General features: G+C 41.3%; 1 protein-coding gene across 1 annotated transcript in view; it reads right to left on the bottom strand.

Annotated features, from left to right (window-relative positions):
• The window catches only part of GEMIN8 (gem nuclear organelle associated protein 8), a 40,215-nt gene extending 24,872 nt beyond the window's left edge, over nt 1-15,343 (bottom strand). Inside the window, exons 1-3 of the mRNA XM_032795930.2 lie at nt 15,167-15,343; nt 7,080-7,116; nt 3,793-4,240 (exon numbers count right to left, since the gene is read on the bottom strand). Coding sequence (XP_032651821.1) covers nt 3,793-4,240; nt 7,080-7,082 — 451 coding nt within the window. The 5' untranslated portion in view covers nt 7,083-7,116; nt 15,167-15,343. The remainder of the gene's footprint in view (nt 1-3,792; nt 4,241-7,079; nt 7,117-15,166) is intronic.
• Between the last annotated feature and the right edge of the window lie 5,994 nt (nt 15,344-21,337).

The following is a 21,337-nucleotide window of genomic DNA, read 5'->3' as shown; positions in this document are numbered from 1 at the left end:
AAAAACATAGGACTGGAAGTGAAGTTTTTCCTAATGTCCAACCTAAACTGCCCTCGCTGCTATTTAAGCCCATTGCTTCTTGTTCTATCCTCAGACATTAAGGAGAACAATTTTTCTCCCTCCACTTGTAACAACCTTTTATGTACTTGAAATCTGTTATGTCCCCTCTCAGTCTTTTCTTCTCCAGAATAAACAGACACATTTTTTTCAATCTTCCCTCATAGGTTATGTTTTCTAGACCTTTAATCATTTTTGTTGCTCTTCTCTGGATTTTTTCCAATTTGTCCACATATTTCCTGAAATGTTGCGCCCAGAACTGGACACAATACTCCAGCTGAGGCCTAATCAGCAGAGTAGAGCGGAAAGAAGTAATAGTGTGCTAATAAATCTGGGGATGATGTTTGCTTTATTTTGCAACAGTGTAATACCGCTGACTCATATTACTCATGTAATCCCAGCTATGACTCCAATATCACTTTCTGCAGTACTTCTTCCAATTTTGTATGTGCGCAACTGATTGCTCTTTCCTAAGTGGAGTAGTTTGCATTTGTCCTTATTGAATTTATTCCTATTTATTTCAGACCATTTCTCCAGTTTGTCCAGATCATTTTAATCCTATCATCCAAAGCACTAGCAAACCCTCCAACCTTCGTATCATCCGCAAACTTCGTAAGTGTACTCTCTATACCATTATCTATATCATTGACGACGATATTGAACAGAACTGGATCCAGAACTTATCCCAGTGAGACCCTACTTGTTATGCCCTTCCAGCTTGACTGTGAACCACTGATAACTACTCTCTGGGAACGGTTTTCCAACTAGTTATGCACTCACTTTATAGTAGCTCCATCTCTGTATTTCACTAGTTTGTTTATGAGGTCATGTGAGACAGTAGCAAAAGTCTTACTAAAGTCAAAATATACCACATCTACTGCTTCCCTCCTTATCCACAAGGTTTGTTACCTGGAGAACAACTGATCACTGTCCTCTTTATAACAACCCTTAATATATTTGAAGACTATTATCAGGTACCCACCTCCACCCCCCAAGTCTTCTTTTCTCAAAACTAATCATGCCCAGTTTTTTGAAACTTTTCCTCATAGGTTGTATTTCTCATTTTTCTGGCTCTCTTCTGGACTCTATCCGATTTGTCCAGGTTTCCTAAAGTATGGTGCCCAGAACTGGACACAGTACTCTGCTGAGGCCTCACCAGTGACAAGCAGAGCAGCACATTTACCTCCTGTGCCATATACGACACTCCTGTTAATACATCCCAGAATAATATTAGCCTTTTTCACAACTGCATTACACTATTGACTCATATTCGATTTGTGAAACAATATAATCCCCAAATTCTTTTCAGCAGTACTACTAGCCAGTTATTCCCCATTTTGTAGTTGTCCATTTGATTTTACTTTCCTAAATGTAGTACACCTTGCATTTGTCTTTACTGAATTTCATCTTGCTGATTTCAGACCAATTCTCTTATTTGTCAAAGTTCTTTTGAATTCTAATTTTGTCCTTCAAAGTGCTTTCAGTCCCTCCCAGTCTGGGATCATTCACAAATTTTATAAGCATACTCACTCCATTATCTAAGTCATTAATGAAAATATGTAATAGTACTGAACCCAGGTCTGACCCCTACAGAACCCCACTAGATACACCCTCCCAGTTTGACAGTGCGCCACTGCTATCTCCTCTTTGAGTACAGTCTTTCAGCCAGTTGTGCACCCACCTCAGCCATTTCATTTAGATTTACATTTCCCTAATTTTCTTATGAGAATGTCATGATTGTGTCAAAAGCCTTACTAAAATCAAGATTAAGCCCTTCACTTATCTTATACATCTACTGCTCCCTCACTACCCCTATCCACTAGACCAGTAACCCTGTCAAAGAAAGAAATTAGGTTGGCTTGGCACGCTTTGTTCCTCACAAATCCATGCTGGCTACTGATTGTTTAATAATATGTTCTTCAATCTTTCCAGGTACTGAAGTTAGACTAACTGGTATATAACTCCCCAGGTACTCTTTGTTTCACTTTTTAAAAATAGGTAATATCTTTACCCTTCTCCAGTCCTCTAGGAGCTTACCCGTCCTTAATGGTTCTGAGACTGCTTCAGCTAGTTCCTTAAGTATCCTAGGATAAATTTTTATCAGGCTCTGCCAACTTGAAAACATCGAACTTACATAAACATTCTTTAACCTCCTCTTTACCTAATATAGCTTGCGTTCCTTCTCTCTTGCTGTTAATGTGAATTGTGTTGAGTATTTTGTCACTAATAACCTTTTTAATGAAGACTGAAGTAAAATAGGCATTAAACACCTCAGTCTTCCTGATGTCATCAGTTATTAGCTCACTTTCCCTAGCTAAGTAGAGGACCTACACTTTCCTTTGTCTTTCTCTTGCTTCTAGTATCTTTAAAGAACCGCTTCTTACTGCGATTTATATTCCTTGCTAGGCATAACTCACTGTGTTCTTAGCCTTTCTGATTTTGCTATTGATTGAATGTATACACTTAAGCCTGTGTGTTTCAGCATTCCAGATATTCTCGACTTTAAGGATTTAAACAGCAGAATGTAATTTACAAAAAATTCCTACTTGCTTGATTAGATTTTTTTTTAAATTCTTTCCCTCCTCTCTCCCTCCTTAATGCCCAGAAAGGATAGTATAATTACAATGAAAGCTCACTCTATTAAGCATTTATGCTGAATATTTCCCATGCAAATAACATGGGGAAAATGATTTTTTCACATTGTTTCCTCAAAACAGATTATAAACTTGCCTGTAAAGTTTATTTGTCTATGCAATAAACTATAAATCAGCATAACAAGACACTTTGTTTTCTTTAAAGGATTTCACAGAGATAAAGATGACTTGGATATCTCCAAGGACTGAGACTTGCGAAAAGTCCCCTACTGATTTTTTTGGCTAATATCTCCCCTTCTATTTTCCCAGAGCTGGACTTGAAGCTTTGAATGTGAAAGAAAAAAATATTTCCTGCACAACACTGAAGGGTACCAAGGGGGAAGAGAGGTCTTGGAATTTTACTGTTGGGTGAGCCAAAGAAAAATAAAGCAAATGGCTACTCCATCTTAGAAGAGTACATTGCAGCTTCCTCCAGCATTAAACAACATAGCTAGGAATTTCCTTTGGGCTGGACCTCTCAGGAATCTAGGATTTTACTAAATTTAACCTTAAGAAGCCCAAATTTTTGAAAATATTGACATATTCTTTTTTTAAAACTCAACTGACTTAAGCTTTAGTTTAAAATATGAGCATCAGTTGATTCAGTATTTTGAAATGTTAAAAAAATCTTTTTGTTTTTAAAGGAAGTATTGGTTGTCAATGCAAAAATTTCTCAGCACTTGGGTATTTTGTAGGATAAACCAGAGCACAGTAGGGATAGACTAATGGACAGTTGGAAACAACTCAAAGGATCATCTTTATAGAAAAAAGTTTATAATTAAAATATGAGAATTACCTGTTCTGCTAGGAAAAAGATGGAGATTTTCACTACCTACCTTAATGCTACAGATTCCTTAATTTCCCCCAGAATTGCTCTAAACAAATCATTTTCTCCTTAACAAATACATGCTACTTCTACTCTCCAAACCATTCATATTCATTCTCTCTACGCAGAAAAACCACAAGTATTTTCACTGGTTCATTTACTTCTAGTGCCGATTACTCCTGTGTATTATATTGCAACACCATAATGTTGAATTAAGAACATAGTCATTACAGCCTGAAATTGAAAGTATATCATATAAACAATGCCTGAACTTACGTAACTCCTGCCTGTGAGCCTCTGTCTGTGCAAAATACTGGCGGAGCTCCTCTGTGATCTCCATGTTGCTCAGGTCACATTCTATCTCCTCTTCAGACTCAGAATCCTTCTCTATTTCAGAATCCCTGCCCATATCCTTGCTTACTCCGGAACTGCAGTGGGCACCTGGGTATTGCTGGGGCCAGCAAGGGTGTCGCGCTCTGCTGTTTGGAGTGTAGGTAGAATAGTTGTCAGCATCTGATGGGTTGCCTCCATCCCAATCCGAATAACGGCTTGTAGGAAAGGTTTCGGATGGATACCATGACAGATGATAAAAGGACTCCATGGCTTTCCTGTAGGCGTTTTTGTGCTTGTACATCCAGTGCATGGCTTGGTTGTAATGCTTCCAGTACCTTGCATATACTTGTTGATTATACCATGGCTGAGAGTCTTCATGCAGTGAGTCCTCCTGAAAAAAGTGGGAGCAGAGTGGAGGGACAGTGTTGAGATAACTCCTAGAATTGAAAAGCTTTTCCATTCCAAATGCTTTACTTCCTATGGTAACAAAACCCATGTATTTTGGAGGAAAAATGACAAGTGCTTAAAGCGTGAACATACTATACATACAAAATTAGATCATGTTGCTCACACTACTAGTCACCGAGGAAGAAAGTAATGAGAATGACTGCATCAAAGCTTTCCTCCAAAGCTCTGTTATTACACTGGAAGCCACTCCTTTGGGGCAAAATGTTGAAATGTACTAATTCAAACCAAGCCTGTGTGGATATAAATACTCAGCACTTACAAATACAAATGAATTAAAGTGAATTGATATACTACATAGGTGAAAGGTGAGCTGAATGAGAACTGATTACTTCAAAGTGTGTGTGGGATAAGCCACATACCACAAGTACGCAAGCTTCATGTTAACAGGCAGAGGGTAATGCATCTGAAATTCCTCTATATTAAATAAAGGCACCTACTTCATTTAGTAATGCATTTACCACATCTTCTTGCAATAATGATTTCAAAATGGTAGAGGTCAGATGGCAACTTAGTCACATCTCAATCAAATCTTAGTCAAGGTCTCAATTAACCCCCCTTCCCCCGCCCCCCGCTTAGCGAAGTGCTGTGCTGCTCGTACATCTCCATTCTTTACTCATCAGCAGCTATAATCTGAAAATGGCTAATAAAGTACAATTGACTGAAGTAAATTAAAATCTCTCTTTCCAGTTATAAAATGTAACAAGATGTAAAATAGCAACAACTCTTTTTAAAAATGTTTGTTTGCCTGACAGAACAGTTTACCTCTGGCTCTATTCTAGCCATATAACTCTATAAGAGTGCAGCAGACCCTATATAGTACAGTAAGTTCTGTACAGAAAAAGACTGCAATAGGTTCCCCTCCCCTACTAACTGGGCAACACATGGGTAGTGTTGGAGAAAGGTCAGGGATAATGGAAAGCTAAATCACTCTTGGGGTGGTGTTTGCCCACTGCCTGCCCTTGGGGTAGAGCTTCTGAGCAAGGGCTCTGGATGCATGGAAAGTGATGCTGGATTTAAAAACAAGTTGGTCTCACTTCATTCATTTAGATATCCATGATGCAACAACACGTGTCTGTCTTAAACGGACAAAAGCCAAGAAATTTAGTGTAAAGTCTGATGTTCCTCCCATAATGCACTCCCTTGGTCTAGATATTGTGTGTGTCTCAGGGGACGGAGAGTTTTACTTGATCTATTTTTTTTTGCTACACATTTGGACTATTTTAGACTTAAATGTGGAAGGTCATCTTTTCTTTTTCAAGGATACTGTCAAGATAAAAAAATCATACTTTAAAGGTGTTTTTCTTATCTGTATTTTTAATACCTTATATCACCAAGATTGATTTTTAAAAAAAAATAAATGAATTTGGTTTAGTGACACTTCATAGCTATAGTCTTACCACCCTTGCCCGCCCCGTCCTCTCCCCCAAAAAGGGGCTTAAAAACATTGAAAACATAATTTTAAGGTTACATTTAAGTAGTTGCAAGAACAAAAAGTCTCAAGCTAATAAACTTTATTGTTCTTATTTCACTTAAACATTGGGTCAGGGATTGTGTCTCACCTGTTTATGCAAATCTATGGTGCCATTTAAAAAAAGCCACTAAATTGATTTTTATGGAAATGCATAACAAAATGTGTGTCTTTTTGGCTAAGACTTTATGGGCTACATGCTCCTCACGCACTTCTATTGTGCTGGTGAAACTCCACTGACTTCAGGGGATTTATTTCCAATTTACGCTGGTGTAAGAGGAGATTCTGGCCCTGTTGCTAGGATGTATTTATTTATTTATAACTGTTATGAACTCCTAAAAACCAGGATATTCAATGTTTTTACTTTGCTTTCATTAAATGAGAATATCACCCTGACTCTAGTGCTTCAATGTATAGTCAAGACCAGAAAATTCTGTGGTCAAGACTGAGAAGTTGCAACTCCCATTTCACAGAGTTAGTTCTGGAACACTTTGTTTAATTTTTCCCACTGAAATAATTAAAAATCAAGTTTGGGAACATCAGTAGAGCACTTAATACAGCTCAGCAAAAAAAGAAAGTTTCATACATTCTATGTATTCTCCAAGAAGACAACATATCTTTTTAAAATACAAAAAATATCTTCAGTTCTTTTTAACTAAAATGGGGCTTGGTAATGATCTCACTGAAAACTTTGGAATGCAGCTGGCTGATCTGTCTATCTGACTAGCCCTAGTTGTTAATTTAGGGGGAGAGGAATACAAAGGGCCACTTCATGTAGACAGAATTGTGATTTTGGTGCTTATCCAAATATTTCTGTGTTTGGGAGCGGGAAAAAAGTGACCGTAGAAAACCTCATCTTTCACTGAATTTTAAAAATCCATCTGTTGGAAAAAAAAATTAAGGGGATGTTTTAGATTGGGATGAAGAAGGAAAAGGAACACATTAAAGTGTAACTATGGAATATAGCTGTATGTCTGTTTTTTCAGCTGCTGTGTAAATGGAAGTATAGAGGAGTTTTTCTCAACCGTATAAAAGCTATAAATCTAAGAAGAGTAATCAGCAGATTTTTCTGTTATTTTCCTGTCATATGTCTCTAGATTCTTCTCTTAGGAGGCCAATCAAACAATACTTTTAATAAATGAATTTTACTTTGAATGTAATTTAACTAATTTAAAATAAAATTCTTTTAAATATATGCGGACAGTTCAATACAATTTGGTTGTATATGCAGTTAACATACAAAGTGTGCATTGCCCATACTCTCAGATACACCGTGGAAGTAAAGAATGCTTACCATGACCTGTGGAGTTTTCTCCAATGATCAACGTAAACTAGAAAAGAAAATAATGTTTTTTAATTTATGAAAAGATAGTTAAAAACACAGAAAGCATCTCTAGTGAACCCTAGTAGCTACAGACAAGAGTCAAGTCAACAGATGAGGGATTTTGAATAATCAGTGAATATTTGAAACCTCTTATTCATTTATTCTAATTAGTTTCAGTAAGGAACTTTTAAATATTGAGATTATTAATACTGAGGCTCAAGAAGATCAAAGGGCACCCCACTACCTGCAGCTTGGAATGCAGGAAGATATAAATAAACTTGGTCTCACTACCCTGTTTTTTTTTTTTTTAATCTTCCACACAATAGTGGCTTCCTCTACTTCTAGGTATCTTCAAAATTAATGACATTAAGGAAGACCTTAAATGAAAAACACCTGACTTTATCTCTCAGTAGTGTTTGTGGAAGAAATCCTATAAAAATTTTTATTTTAAGCATTTTTAAAACCATTTTGATTTCACTCAGGTAGTAAGGTTTTTGTTTATTTTTAATCCTATGTTGCAACTGTTTGTATAACCATTTCCTCTTTTCCCACTTTATGCTTCTCTGATTGCAACACTGCTTCACCTAAAGGAAGCATAGACAAATTCAGATGGTGATCACGTACTTGAATGAAAAGAGGAGGGGAGGTTAACTACAGAAGTGGAAACTGGAAAGAACCAGATCATCAAAAGATCTGCAATTACAAGCTGCAGTTTAAAATTACTATCACCTAGCACGTACATTGCACTTTTAATCTTCAAAGTTATTTACCAACATGAATCACTTAAGGGAATTTTGAAAAATACCCTTACTATTGGACAGCTATTTTTATTATACCAAGATTTTAAAAGAGCAAATCACCCATTCCACATAGTGTCATCACCCAGAAACTTTCATTTGAAGGGACACCAGGGGCAGCAGAGGAGAATGATACAAAGATTAACCCCCACACACACCATTTTTAAAAAATGACTGTTGGCCAAAGAATCCATTAACTGACACTTCTGAACTTAGGCCTGGTCTACACTACGTGTTTAAACCGAATTTAGCAGCGTTAAACCGATTTAACCCTGCACCCATCCACACAACGAGCCCCTTTATATCGATGTAAAGGGCTCTTTAAACTGATTTCTGTACTTCTCCCCGACGAGAGGAGTAGCGCTGAAATCGGTATTACCATATCGGTGTAGGGTTAGTGTGGCCGTAAATCGACGGTATTGGCCTCCGGGCGGTATCCCACAGTGCACCATTGTGACTGCTCTGGAAAGCAATCTGAACTCGGATCCAGTGGCCAGGTAGACAGGAAAAGCCCCGCAAACTTTTGAATTTCATTTCCTGAGTGCCCAGCGTGGAAGTCTGATCAGCATGGGTAGCAATGCAGTCCCAAATCCAAAAAGAGTTCCAGCATGGACCGTACGGGAGATACTGGATCTGATCGCTGTATGGGGAACAAATCTGTTCTATCAGAGCTCCGTTACAGAAGACGAAATGACAAAGCATTTGAAAAAAATCTCCAGGCTATGATAGACAGAGGCCACAGCAGGGACTCAGCACAGTGCTGTGTGACAAGCGTAACGGAAAGCCAAAGAATCAAATGGACGCTCATGGAGGGAGGGAGGGGGACTGAGGACTCCAGCTATCCCACAGTCCCTGCAGTCTCCGAAAAAGCATTTGCATTCTTGGCTGAGCTCCCAATGCCTGAAGGGTCAAAAACATTGTCCCAGTGGTTCAGGGTATATGTCGTCAATTTACCCCCCCCCCCCCCATGAAAAAAAAGGGAAAAAAATCGTTTCTTGCCTTTTTTCAATGTCACCGTATGTCTACTGCATGCTGCTGGTAGACGCGGTGCTGCAGGCGCTGAACAGCAGCATCCCTCTCCCTTCCTTTCCCGATGGCAGATGGTACAAAATGACTGGAAAAATATCCTCGTCATCATCCCGTGAGTGCTCCTGGCTGGCCTCGTGAGGTCGGCCGGGGGCGCCTGGGTAAAAATGGGAATGACTCCCTGTCATTCTGGCAGATGGTACAAAAATGCTGGTAACCATCCTCATCATAGCAGCTGGAGCCTGAGCTCCATCAGCCCCCCACCCCTTTCATGTCTAAAGAAAAGATTCTGTACTCCCTGGACTATCATAGCAGCAGGAGGCTGCGCTACTCCTCTCCCCCACCCTTTAATGGACTTCATATGTCCTGCCTGGACTATCATAGCAGCTGGAGGCTGCCTCCCCCTCATTTTATCTCACTAAAAAGTCAGTGTTTCTTATTCCTGCACTCTTTATTACTTCATCACACAAATGGGGGGACACTGCCACGGTAGCCCAGGAGGGTTGAGGGAGGAGGGAAGCAATGGGTGGAGTTGTTGCAGTGGCATCCCCTAAAATGGTATGCAGCTCATCATTTCTGCGGGATCTCTGGGGCTCTGACACAGAGTGGCTGTGCTCTCTGGTTCTCTACTACACTTGCCCCATATTCTAGGCAGGACTGACTCTATTTTTAGACAAAACAAAAAGAAGGGAATGACCAGGGGAGCTATTCCCATTTTTGTCCATGCGCCTCTGGCCAACCTCAGCGAGGCCAGCCAGGAGCACCCATGACAGCAGCAGACGGTACAGGACGACTGATAACCATCATCTCATTGCCAATTTACAATGGAATGGCAGACAGTGCAATAGGGATGGTAACAGTCTCTGCTACCTTGCAAAGGCAAATGAATGCTGCTGTGTAGCGCTGCAGTACCGCCTGTCAGCGGCATCCAGTACATATACGGTGACAGTGACAAAGGGGAAAACGGGCTCCATGGTTGCCATGCTATGGCGTCTGCCAGGGCAATCCAGGGAAAAAGGGCGCAAAATGATTGTTTGCCGTTGCTTTCTGCCGGAGGAAGAACTGAGTGATGACATTTACCCAGAATCACCCGCGACATGTTTTTGCACTGGGATCTCAACCCAGAATTCCAATGGGCGGGGGAGACTGTGGGAACTATGGGATAGCTGCCCACAGTGCAATGCTCTGGAAATCGATGCTAGCCTCGGTACATGGATGCACACTGCTGAATGAATGTGTTTAGTGTGGCCGTGTGCACTCGACTTTATACAATCTGTTTTACAAAACCGGTTTATGTAAAATCGGAATAATCCCGTAGTGTAGACATACCCCAAGTAGTGGTCAAATTGTACTTTCAGTTACACTGATGTAAAACAGGAGTAACTCCACTGTCTTCTCTGGGGTTATCCCAGATTACACCAGCATAACTGAGTAGAATTCTTCCCACTGGGGCTGCCCAGGGTGTCAGTTGGAGCAGCATTTGGCCTCCTATTTATGACTTTATTGATCAAGAAGCAACTTTTCGTCTCTTTAAGACAGCAATGCTAAGTGAAGTGATTTGAATGCAGTCCATCCTGACATCATCAGAGAAATACAAATCATGAAGCTATCACAAGTCAGCACAAAGGCAGGAGAAAAGAAGAGAGAGAGAGAGAGAGTGAGAGTGTGTGTGTGTGTGGTTTTCATTTCTTTCATGTGCACATCTGGGTACTGTCAAGGTCACTGGAATAAATATAAAGGGCTCTTTCTCACGTTTAAAATGTAAACTCTATTGTAGCTGCCTCTCTCATTTTCTGCCTGTAGTTTAGAAAAATTACATACATTAGAATTCTGTGTCTGCCTATGACTTTTTCATACCAAAATATTCTCTGAACTGCCTTAAGGATAAACAAAAATCAGGTTCACAGCCTAATATAAAGAGACTTTGTTTTTACTAAACAAATTGACTAAAAATACACACTATATTCAGAAGGACATACAGAGAGCTTTTTGAAAGGTGAAAAAGCCCTAGCAAATCCATTAAATTGTATCAGTTTACCGAACATGAAATAAACATACACTTTAGCAAACAGAAAAAAATAATTTTCATAAATTATTTATGAACGCTCATAGAAATATAACACCTAACACAGGGAAGTCCTTATACTGGCTACCACTACAATACAAACAACAAAGAAATAATTAATAAGAAATCAAAAAGCAAAACGGCTCTTCAAAAGTAAATTCAATAGGTTATGAAAATCACACAAGAAGCAGAAAATAAATAAAATCATTCTAGCTCTACTTTTTTCAATTCCTAAAAATGAAAATACAGAGGTTGCTACACAATCCAAAAGTAGTCTAATGTCACTGGGAACACCACTTGACTTTTGAATGACGAAAATTACTAAAAGATATGAATCACCATTGTAAAATTACCAACGAAATATATTAGTCAGGCAAAAAATCTACTTGTCCGCACTTACCATAATGATGATGAAAAAATTTACTTCCTCATACAAAAATTACTATCCCCAGGCAATTGGATGGGGAGAATTTTGCAATACTAGCATTAAAGGTAAGACTCCGATCTTGCAAACACTTACACATGTGCTTAACACTATGGTGAACAGTCCAATCTATGGGACTACTCATGGTAATAAAAAAGGCCTCAATCTTGCCAAATGATCTGTGCTGGCAAACCCTGGTGCCCATGTGGAGTATCAATGAATGTGGCTCATTGCAGGGACAGGGGGTGGGGAGAGCGGTTGCTGGCAGAGACCATCTGGCAGGATTGGAGCCTAAAGTAAAAGATTTTGAGGCTGCAGGGCAGCACCAATAAAATGCATGGACAAAGAATACTTTGGTCCCTTTTTGTGTATTAAAATGTTCTGTTGCTTGGAGCGCTTTGGCACACAAAGTTCCCACCCCATCACTTTTGTTATCACAGCCACATAATTATCGGTTTGTATTACCACAGCATCTAGGAATCCAGTCATGGATAAGGACCCCATTGTCTAGGCACTGTACACAGGACAAACAGTTCATTTAGGATACATTGTATTATCTCCTTTCCTAACCTTTCAAATCAGAAAATAATTCCCCATTTATATTACATACTGATGTACTGCAATTCATTAAAACATGCTCATCTACTTAGAAACTTGAAGTGAGCAAGCAGTAGTGAGAAGAAAGATATAATTGACTACGGGTCTGATCCCACAAAGCGTTGTACATCACTCAGTCCCACTGAAGTTAAGTTGAGACGGATCACCATCCTGTAGGATTGGATCCAGGAATGCTGTATTTTGAAAATGTGATGAGAGTACAGCCCCCTGGTGGAGTATTGTACACAGTTTTGGTAGCCACACTTGAAATATATTGCACAGCTTGAAAAGGCCTACAAACAGCCGACAAAAGTATTAGTGCTCAGTATAGCAAGACCTGAAGAAACAGGACTGTTTAGCCAATCTATCAATCAGTCAATAAAAGGGATTGAGGGAACTTTTAGTTATTCAAAATTAGGAAGAGCATAGCAAGAGCTAGCCAGTCACTTCTTTTCACACAGTTGCATAGTAATAGAACATAGAACATGATGTAATTAAGAGGGGGAGGAATTAGAACAAATTAAAATGCTTCTTCACAGATCCCACAGTCAATCTGTGGAATTTACTGTCAAAGAAAGTCATTGAAGTCAATAAAATTAGAGAGGACTGGAGAATCTTATCAACATTAACTTCTGTAGCTCTGCAAAATAAGACAATTATTGAATAAGTCATCACAACTTTTATTTCAGGGAATACATCAATCACTTGTTTGGGTCAGGAATGATTTCCGCCCCACTTTTTTCACCAAATCTTTAAGTATTTGGTAATGCTGACAGCCGGATAAAGGAACAGATGGACCAATGACTTGAACCAATACTGAAATTGCTGTAAGTGTTTTGTACATATTCCAAGAACTTGGTGAGAACAAAATGCCATGCTGTAGCACCAACAGCTTATATTTTTCAAATCATCATTTTACCTTTCTAGTGCTAGAAAATTTGGGGGCAGGAGGATGTTTAAATAAAATCTATTCAGCCTTTTCTGCCATTCAGCTACCGATTAATTACCACTGCGCATTGCTACCTATCTTAATTTTAATATAAACATGGACCAGTTATAATTGTTGTAGAAATGTAGATGTGCAACACAGAACCAATTAATTGCACCAATATATCCCTTTAACAAAAACTCCTGTAGACTACATTCCTGTTTGTGAATATAGGCAAATATTAAAGAAGTTCTCTGGTTGACTTTTGAGACTCAGGGTACGCCTACACTACCCGCCGGATCAGCGGGTAGTGATCGATCTATCGGGGATCGATTTATCACGTCTAGAGTAGACACGGTAAAATCAATCCCTGATCGCTTTGCCGTCAACTCCGGAACTCCAGAACTCCACGGTGGCAAGAGGCAGAGGCGGAGTCAACTTCGCATAGCTGAAGTTGTGTATCTTAAGTCAACACCTTCCCCCTCAGTGTAGACCTAGCCTCAGTTAGGACCTGGCTGTTATCCAGCCAGGATAGTTAGTGTGATACAGACCCAACTAATATGCATGCAGTTATACTGGTATAAAGGTGCTTATGCAGGTACAGCTTACTGCTGTAAGGAAAAGGGAATAAGTTATAATAGTATAGCTATGCCCAGGCTACAGACTGTACTCATTTAACTTTTTTGGTAGAAAATCAACCCCTTGCCTCACAAACACATACTGAAATAGTTAAATCAGTACAAAAACTTCATGAAGAGTAGATCATGCAGTAGCAAGTATAAAGTCACAGTTCACCAGGTCCCAAGAGCCTAGGGCCCTACTCTTATAACAGTGGTCCCTGATCCCCTCCCTGGCCCCCGGGAAGCATGGTCAGGGGGCCAGACGTGGGGACAGTGCTGCAGCTGGGGCCTTAGGTGAGAGCGGGGCAGTGTTGTGAGCAGGGGGCCACAGTCGGGAGTGGAGCTGTGGCCAGGAGCAGGGCTGCAGGTGGGACATGGGCTGGGAATGGGGCTGGGTAGTGCTCTCTCTCCCCTCCTCCATTGGGGCTGGCCTGGGCCTCATGTGCCCTCCCTGAGTGTTTCTCCATGCCTCCTGGAGGGGTGCCCCCACAGTTTGGGGACCTCTGTCCTATATAGATCTTAGAATATAGGATGTTGCTTTGAAATGCAGGATACCTGGTGCATTTGAGTGGCCGATAGGGCAAATGCTTTAGATTTGGAAAAACTGAAAGGTCAATTTGAACTACATTTAAAAAAACACCTGTAATAGTGAACAATAAATTATCTGGTATGCCTTATTTTGGGTCTTTGTCCTACCTTGGGGCATTGGCAGGTCAGTGGTAGGAAGTTGTGTGCATGTGAGAAGGAAATGTGTCATGTTTTAGAGTTTAAACTCTTTGGAGCAAGGCCTGTCTCTATTATGTGCTTGTGTACAGTGCCTAGCACTGGAAGGCATGGATCAGCATTCATGTCGTGCTGCCCCTCAGTACCCAACTCTGGCCAGGGAAGCTAATGATCCAACCAGTGAACCAAATTCAATGATGAATCCTGGTCCCCTGCCACCAACTATTAGCAGTTCTAAGTTTACTAAGTATGGCTGTTTGGTGCTCTATGTTTGCACATCACCTAACACCGCAAGGCCCTGGTGTATGACTAGTGCTCCTAAGTGCCACAGTCATAAAAATAATTGCAGAACAATGCTGGGGCAGCCACCTTGCGACTGGGAGCCCGGCATGGGGGCCACGGTTATCATCTGGGGGTGGGAATGGGTTTGTTTCTTCCTCACCCAAACACCCCTTGCTTAGGGAGAGGAGCTTGCCGAGGGGAGTCCTTCCCCCCACCCCTCACTTCACACAGGAGCGGGCGGTCTCCCCACGCCATCGCTTCACCCAGTTCACAGGATGGTTTCGGTGGGGGGTGTCTCCCCCGCACTCCAGGGTATCCCTACCCCCTTTCACCAGCTGAATTCCCGGGAGGGGGGATTTCTGTGTTTTGTCCCCACTGCCTCACCACCCCGGGGCGGGTCCGGGGAATCCCCTCTTCCAGGAGGCTCAGGTACATGGGCTGCCACGGCTGGGAATAGGGGCTCTCCCCCCACCCGCCTCAGGTGTCTGGATCCTCGCCCTGGGGCCAGCCTCCCTTTCCCCGCGCGGGCTTTCACCCGGGCCCCTTGCGGCTCCCCAGCCCGCACCCCACGTGGCGCGGGGCTCGCGGCACGTACTGTGGGTCCGCGCGGGAAGCACCAGCGCCGAGGCCCCGCTCGTCCTTCCTTCCGGGCGCGTCGGGAAGCGGGGCCTGGGGGCGGGGCTTGCCGGCTCCCGATCTCCGGGGCTGGGGCGCTCTCTGGCCGGGCAGAGCGGGTGCCGGAAGCAGCGTCTTCCGTCCCCCACCCCTGCCTGCCTGGCCTCGCCTCCGCCGCTCTGCCTGGGCTGGGCTCGGCCTGAGAGAGGCCGTCAGGGGGCAGCGGGCGCCGAAGGCTTTTCCGCGTGGGTGTGAAAGACACCAGGCGGCCTCCCCAAGTGACTGCCCCAGCCTCTGTCTGTAGCAGCCAGGAGATCGGGGGCACCCCACCCCCCGCGGGAGCGGAGCCACCCAGCCAGCCCCCCCCCCTTGCACGAGGCTGATTGCGAGTGATCGGTGCTGGTGGCTTGCCGCTGCCTCCCCCACCCCCGCTCCGCTTCTGGTGCGGGATGGAACTAGGGTAACCAGACAGCAAGTGTGAAAAATCAGGACAGGGGGTGGGAGGTAATAGGAACGTATGTGAAAAAGAGACCCCAGAGTCAGGGCTGTCCCTATAAAATCGGCACGTGTGGTCACCCTAAACGGAACAAGCCCCAGAGAGGCACTGGGCTCCTCACAACAGCTGGGACCCTCCCCCCGGCCCCCCGCCTGGTTCTCCCAGTCAGGGAGAGGAGCTGGAAGGCCCTACCCCATCACCCAGGTTTGTAACTCAGCCGTACCCAGTTTGTTCTGAATGCTTGAAATGTACTCAGATTGAGGCCTCTCGGTTTTGCCTGGCTGGTGCTCCTTAATGCTCTTCCTAGCAAGTTTGCAAAAGATGAAGGCTGAGATTTTTGAAGGAGCCTAAAAGTATTAGACAATCAAATCTCATTGGCATTCAGAAGGATTTGGGCACTAAGCCCCCGTAGGCTCCTTTGAAAGCTGTAACGTACATCTGTACTCAGCAGCAAAGAGTCCTGTGGCACCTTCTAGACTAACAGAAGTTTTGGAGCATGAGCTTTTGTGGGTGAATACCCCTTTGTTGGATGCTCCAAAACTTCTGTTAGTCTATAAGGTGCCACAGGACTCTTTGCTGCTTTTACAGATCCAGACTAACGTGGCTACCCCTCTGATATCTGTTCTCAGAGTTTGTGGTGTCAGTATGTTTGTAACAAACATTTGTTTTCTTTCCATAACATAAGAAACTGCATCAAGTGAAAATCTACACACAAGTTTAACTACAGAGCTGCTGATAATGCCTCCGTACTACAACCAATGTGCACGGGAAATACTTGCTTATTGACCAATCCTGAGTGGCTTTATATGGTTTATTAACAAGCTATTTGATTATTATTCTTTAAGAGAGGCAGAGTATTTTCATGGATGTCTTTTGCTTACATATAAACATTTCATGCTTTGATCAGAAAACATTCCCTTAGCCTGAATTAGACATTAAGGCCCAAATCCTCAAAAGTAAAGCTCCTAACTTTCACTGATTTCAAAGGAAGTTAGGAGTCTGCCTGTTTTGGATCCAGACCTAACTCAGTTTAGCTTGTTGCTAGGTAATGCATCCTCTGTAGGACTTATCTCTGTTCCCTGCTTGCATCTATATATATGTTTGTGGTTAGCTCAAGAAAGGAACATTGAATAAGCTCATTTAATTTAACATTGTGTATTTAGGAATGTGATGTCAAGACATATTTACGATTAAAAAACAAAAATAACCAAGATAGTTGCTTTACTTCACTGTTAATGTTTTAATAGATTTATTAGAAGTAGTAGTATACACCTCTACCCCAATATAACATAACCTGATAGAACACAAATTTGGATATAATGCGTAAAGCAGCATTCCAGCAGCATGGAGCTGCGCACTCTGGAGGATCAAAGCAAGTTTGATATAACATGGTTTCGCCTATAACGTGGTAAGTGTTTTTGGCTCCCAAAGACTGTTATAGTGAGGTAGAGGTGAATTTAATACTGTATTATATCAGAACCCTGTTAATGTCCCTGACTGGTAGGGGAGGGATAGTTCAGTGGTTTGAGCATTGGCTGGCAAAACCCAGGGTTGTGAGTTCAGTCCTTAAGGGGGCTACTTAGGGATGTGGGGCAAAAATCAGTACTTAGTCCTGCTAGTGAAGGCAGGAGGTTGGACTCAATGACTTATCAAGGTCCCTTCCAGTTCTAGGAGATAGGTATATCTCATATTATTAAAAATTGTTTCAGTTTTAATATAGGAGTTGTAATTGTCAGCTACTCACATCTAGCACAAACTGTAGGCAGTATATAATTTATAGTCTTCTTCACAGTGTAAATTACTTTTGAAGTTATCTCCATATAGATTATAGCATCCAGATTTGGAAATTTCACTCCCAGCTATAGCAGACGCTTTACAAACATCTCCTAATTGTTTGTCACCAGAATAAAGCTCTTAATTTGATTAAATTTAAGCGCCTGCTTAAATACTTTCTGAAATAGAGATGTGCTTAAAGTTAAGCCCGCACTAAGTGCCTGGCTGAATTATTGTCTAGGTGATCACATTAATGCTTACTGGACATCATAGGGAATGGTATATGTTTAATTTCTCCTGCTTTATCAGCATCAGCAATTTCCTTGGGTAAGAAGATTTTTACATGAAATGTAGAGCAGATGCTAGGGGTTCTTTTCAATATAAATTGTGATAACAGAAAGTGGTAAGAAGTATGGTTGATCTCCAAAATAAAATGAATATCTATTCAGGTACTAGTGGAACAGATGTGTGGGAGGGACACATGCTTCCATAATCGTTGTTTTATTACCACCAGGAAGCTTTGGATCTGAAATGTTGACTTAAGGAGCTGATTTCAGTACCCACAAAGTGAAGCAATGGATACTTTAAAGAAGAGAATTTTGATTTTTGTAGTGATATTTGTACTTTAACTGCAAACATTACAGGAATAACAGCCACTTACTAAAAATGCAACAGGTCATACACTAGAAATGCAATGATGAAGGGGAAAAAAAATTATTTGTCCAATACTTGTACAGTGGCTAATACAGCCTAGTCTTGTTCCATGACTAGGGCTCCTAGGTGCTATCATTATTATTGTTTTATTATTTATTATTTTATTTTATTTTCAGAATATTATTATTCTTGAATTTTGCAACTATAAACAAGAAATTACTTTAAAAAATATTCTGGGTGGGATTTTCAGAGTGCTCAACATCATTCTAGCTTTGTTCTGTTTTTTGATCTCCCAAAGTTGGGACTGTTTGGGTCTGCCTTCACAGAGAATTTTGGATAAAATTCTGGAGTTCTGGGCCCTGATTCTGCAAACACACAAATGCTTTAAAACTTGTGAATAGTTCCACTGAATTCAAGTGTCTGTCAGTAGACAAATGCAGTAACAGAGGTCATCTTCTGAAAGTGAGAAGTTGTCTGTTGGAGAATATTAAAACTTAAAAGTGTTTTGTTTACACATATTTTTGCACAAATGCAGCATTGCCATTTGGCCACAAGGTAAGCGTTCCCATCTTGGCTAATCTCTTGGTACTCTTCTGCCTTCATAGTTATACTAGGTTTTTACTCTGACTAGATGCTAGGTTGATCTGTGTTTTCTTTCTTAGTTAGAAGCTAAAGTTTTGTGTGTGTTTTTTTATTTCAGAAACTCTAATTTACTCTATTAACAAATAATAGAGCAGCCTTTTCTACTCAGTGCTGAATGTCCACACTCCTCTATGCTCTCTGCCAACCTTCACTTTGTTTGGGCTGCTCTAATTTTAAGTAAAAAGGCTCTGTGTAACAGAGTGGCTTGCTCCTTTAAGGGCTAGAAGGCCTTGGGCCAGTCAGCACCTGTTGAGTTAGTCTACTCCAGTGGTTCTCAAACTACTGTACTGGTGACCCCTTTCACACAGCAAGCCTGTGAGTGCAACCCTCCCCCTTATAAATTAAAAACACTTGTTTATATATTTAACACCATTATAAATGCTGGAGGCAAAGTGGGGTTTGGGGTGGGGGCTGACAGCTCATGACCCCTCATGTAATAACCTTGTGATCCCCTGAAGAGTCCTAACTCCCAGTTTGAGAACCCCTAGTCTACTCAATTCCACTGGTGCAGGGTGTGGAACTTAAAAGGAGGAAGAGGAGTTTCCTGGGCAAGACTGCTAGAATCCTCTACAGGTAAGCCAGCCTGCCTCTCTTTCTCCAGGGAATTCTGGCTTGGATGGAGGGCCAAGTCATCTCTAGGGTGGGAGTGGTTCAAAGATTCTTATAGCGAAACTGAGGTAAAAGTGCTGCAATGCCAGGTCTTGCTGTGAGGGGGCGGACTGAGATGGTGAGCCTCACAACACTCATAGGAATGGCAATGTACAAAAATCTGTAGGAGAACACTTTAACCCCCCGGGCCACACAATAGCAGATGTAAAGGTAGCCATCTTACAGCAAAAAAACTTCAGGACCAGACTTCAAAAAGAAACTGCTGAGCTTCAGTTCATTTGCAAATTTGACACCATCAGCTCAGGATTAAACAAAGACTGTGAATGGCTAGCCAACTACAAAAGCAGTTTCTCCTCCCTTGGTGTTCACACCTCAACTGCTAGAAGAGGGCCTCATCCTCCCTGATTGAACTAACCTCATTATCTCCAGACTGATTCTTGCCTGCATATTTATACCTGCCTCTGGAAATTTCCATTACATGCATCTGACCGAGTGGGTATTCACCCCCGAAAGCTTACGCTCCAATACATCTCTTAGCCTTCAAAGGTGCCCCAGGACTCTTTGTTGCTTTTTACAGATCCAGACTAACACAGCTACCCCTCTGATACTTAACACTCATATGTTTCTTTTTCTATAAACATACACTCTGGTGGAATTAACAAACAAAACAAAAAATAAATCTCTTGATTTAGACTCAGCAGAATGACTATGATGCTAGGACTGTGATATCAGTTCTTAAGCCTCTTTCCCCTGCCCCACACCCTGGCTGTTATTCATGGGGATGGTGCATTCTCTGTTGCTGCTCAATGAGGATTCCTCTTTTCCTTTCCTAATAATGACTCCTCTGTCTCTCTCTCTCTCCCCCTCCTTTTAATAACAAAATGTGAAAACATAAAGCTGTAACAAAGGGAGAGGAAGCTTTAAAGGAAATTACTATCTGAAGAAAGAACAGAACTGACGTTCCTAGTAGTCTCTGCACTCCATCAGTATGTACCAGGGAACTTTTTGGAAAGCTTTTCTATTCAAGCAGCTCTCTGGTACTGTGGAGCCCATCCAAATGAAAAGCTGTAGTGCCACTCTCATGGTAGCTAGTGCAAACTGTTCTCCCTGCTGGCAGTATGGAACTACTGTGGCTATAGTCACTTCCTAATAGAGTAATTGCATGTTAAATAAACACCTTTGTTTTGTTAAAATATTAAGTCTAGCAACTATAATGCATATCATTATGTACAATGGATTATGAATTACACCTCAGTAAATAGTTGGTATTTCTAATTCAAGAATTGTCGCAACAAGCTGTATCTGTTTAAATACAGAGAGATGCTTATTATGTAGTAAAAGCCAACCAAATATTAAAAATATGCATTGAATGTAACTGGAGACAGAGGACATTCTAACAAAGTCATTAGAGCACTAAGTACTCAGGAGCAATTAGGTCAGCCTTCCTTAGGCAAGGATTTAGGAGCCTAACTTTAAATATCTAAGTTGGAAAATTTTGGCCTGAACATCCTAATGATTATACTTGTTAAATATGAATTTAAGTTACATATATAAATATATACTGTATGCTAAAGTGCAGCACAGGAAGTTTGGAGCTTTTAGGTAAGATGTGAGCCCCAACAACTTTTATCTGCTGGAACTATATTCTATTGTGAAATGTCCATCTATGTTTTGTCTTTTTTTTTTAATTTCCAGTTATATTATAAAATAGTGACTCTACTTCCTTTGCTTAAACTACAAAAGCTGCCACACCAGACTATAGTCAACATAAATATTTCCTCAACTATATAATGAAGGGATGACTCACATTGCAGCAAGTTTTTACAGCACAACCTCACTGCTTCGACATAAAAGATTGTTATGGGAGGGCATTGGCAATAATGGTGGTGCAGTAAAAGTATCCAGAACTCTTTCATTATCAGAGATAAATTTATTAGATAGGATCTGTGCATTGGAAAATTGTAACTCACCCCCTCC

The sequence above is a fragment of the Chelonoidis abingdonii genome, chromosome 1, assembly GCF_003597395.2.
Source record: "Chelonoidis abingdonii isolate Lonesome George chromosome 1, CheloAbing_2.0, whole genome shotgun sequence".
In the NCBI taxonomy this organism is placed as follows: Eukaryota; Metazoa; Chordata; order Testudines; family Testudinidae; genus Chelonoidis; species Chelonoidis abingdonii.
The sequence above is the reverse complement of the archived record's forward strand: the minus strand, read 5'-3'. Positions and strand labels throughout refer to the sequence as shown.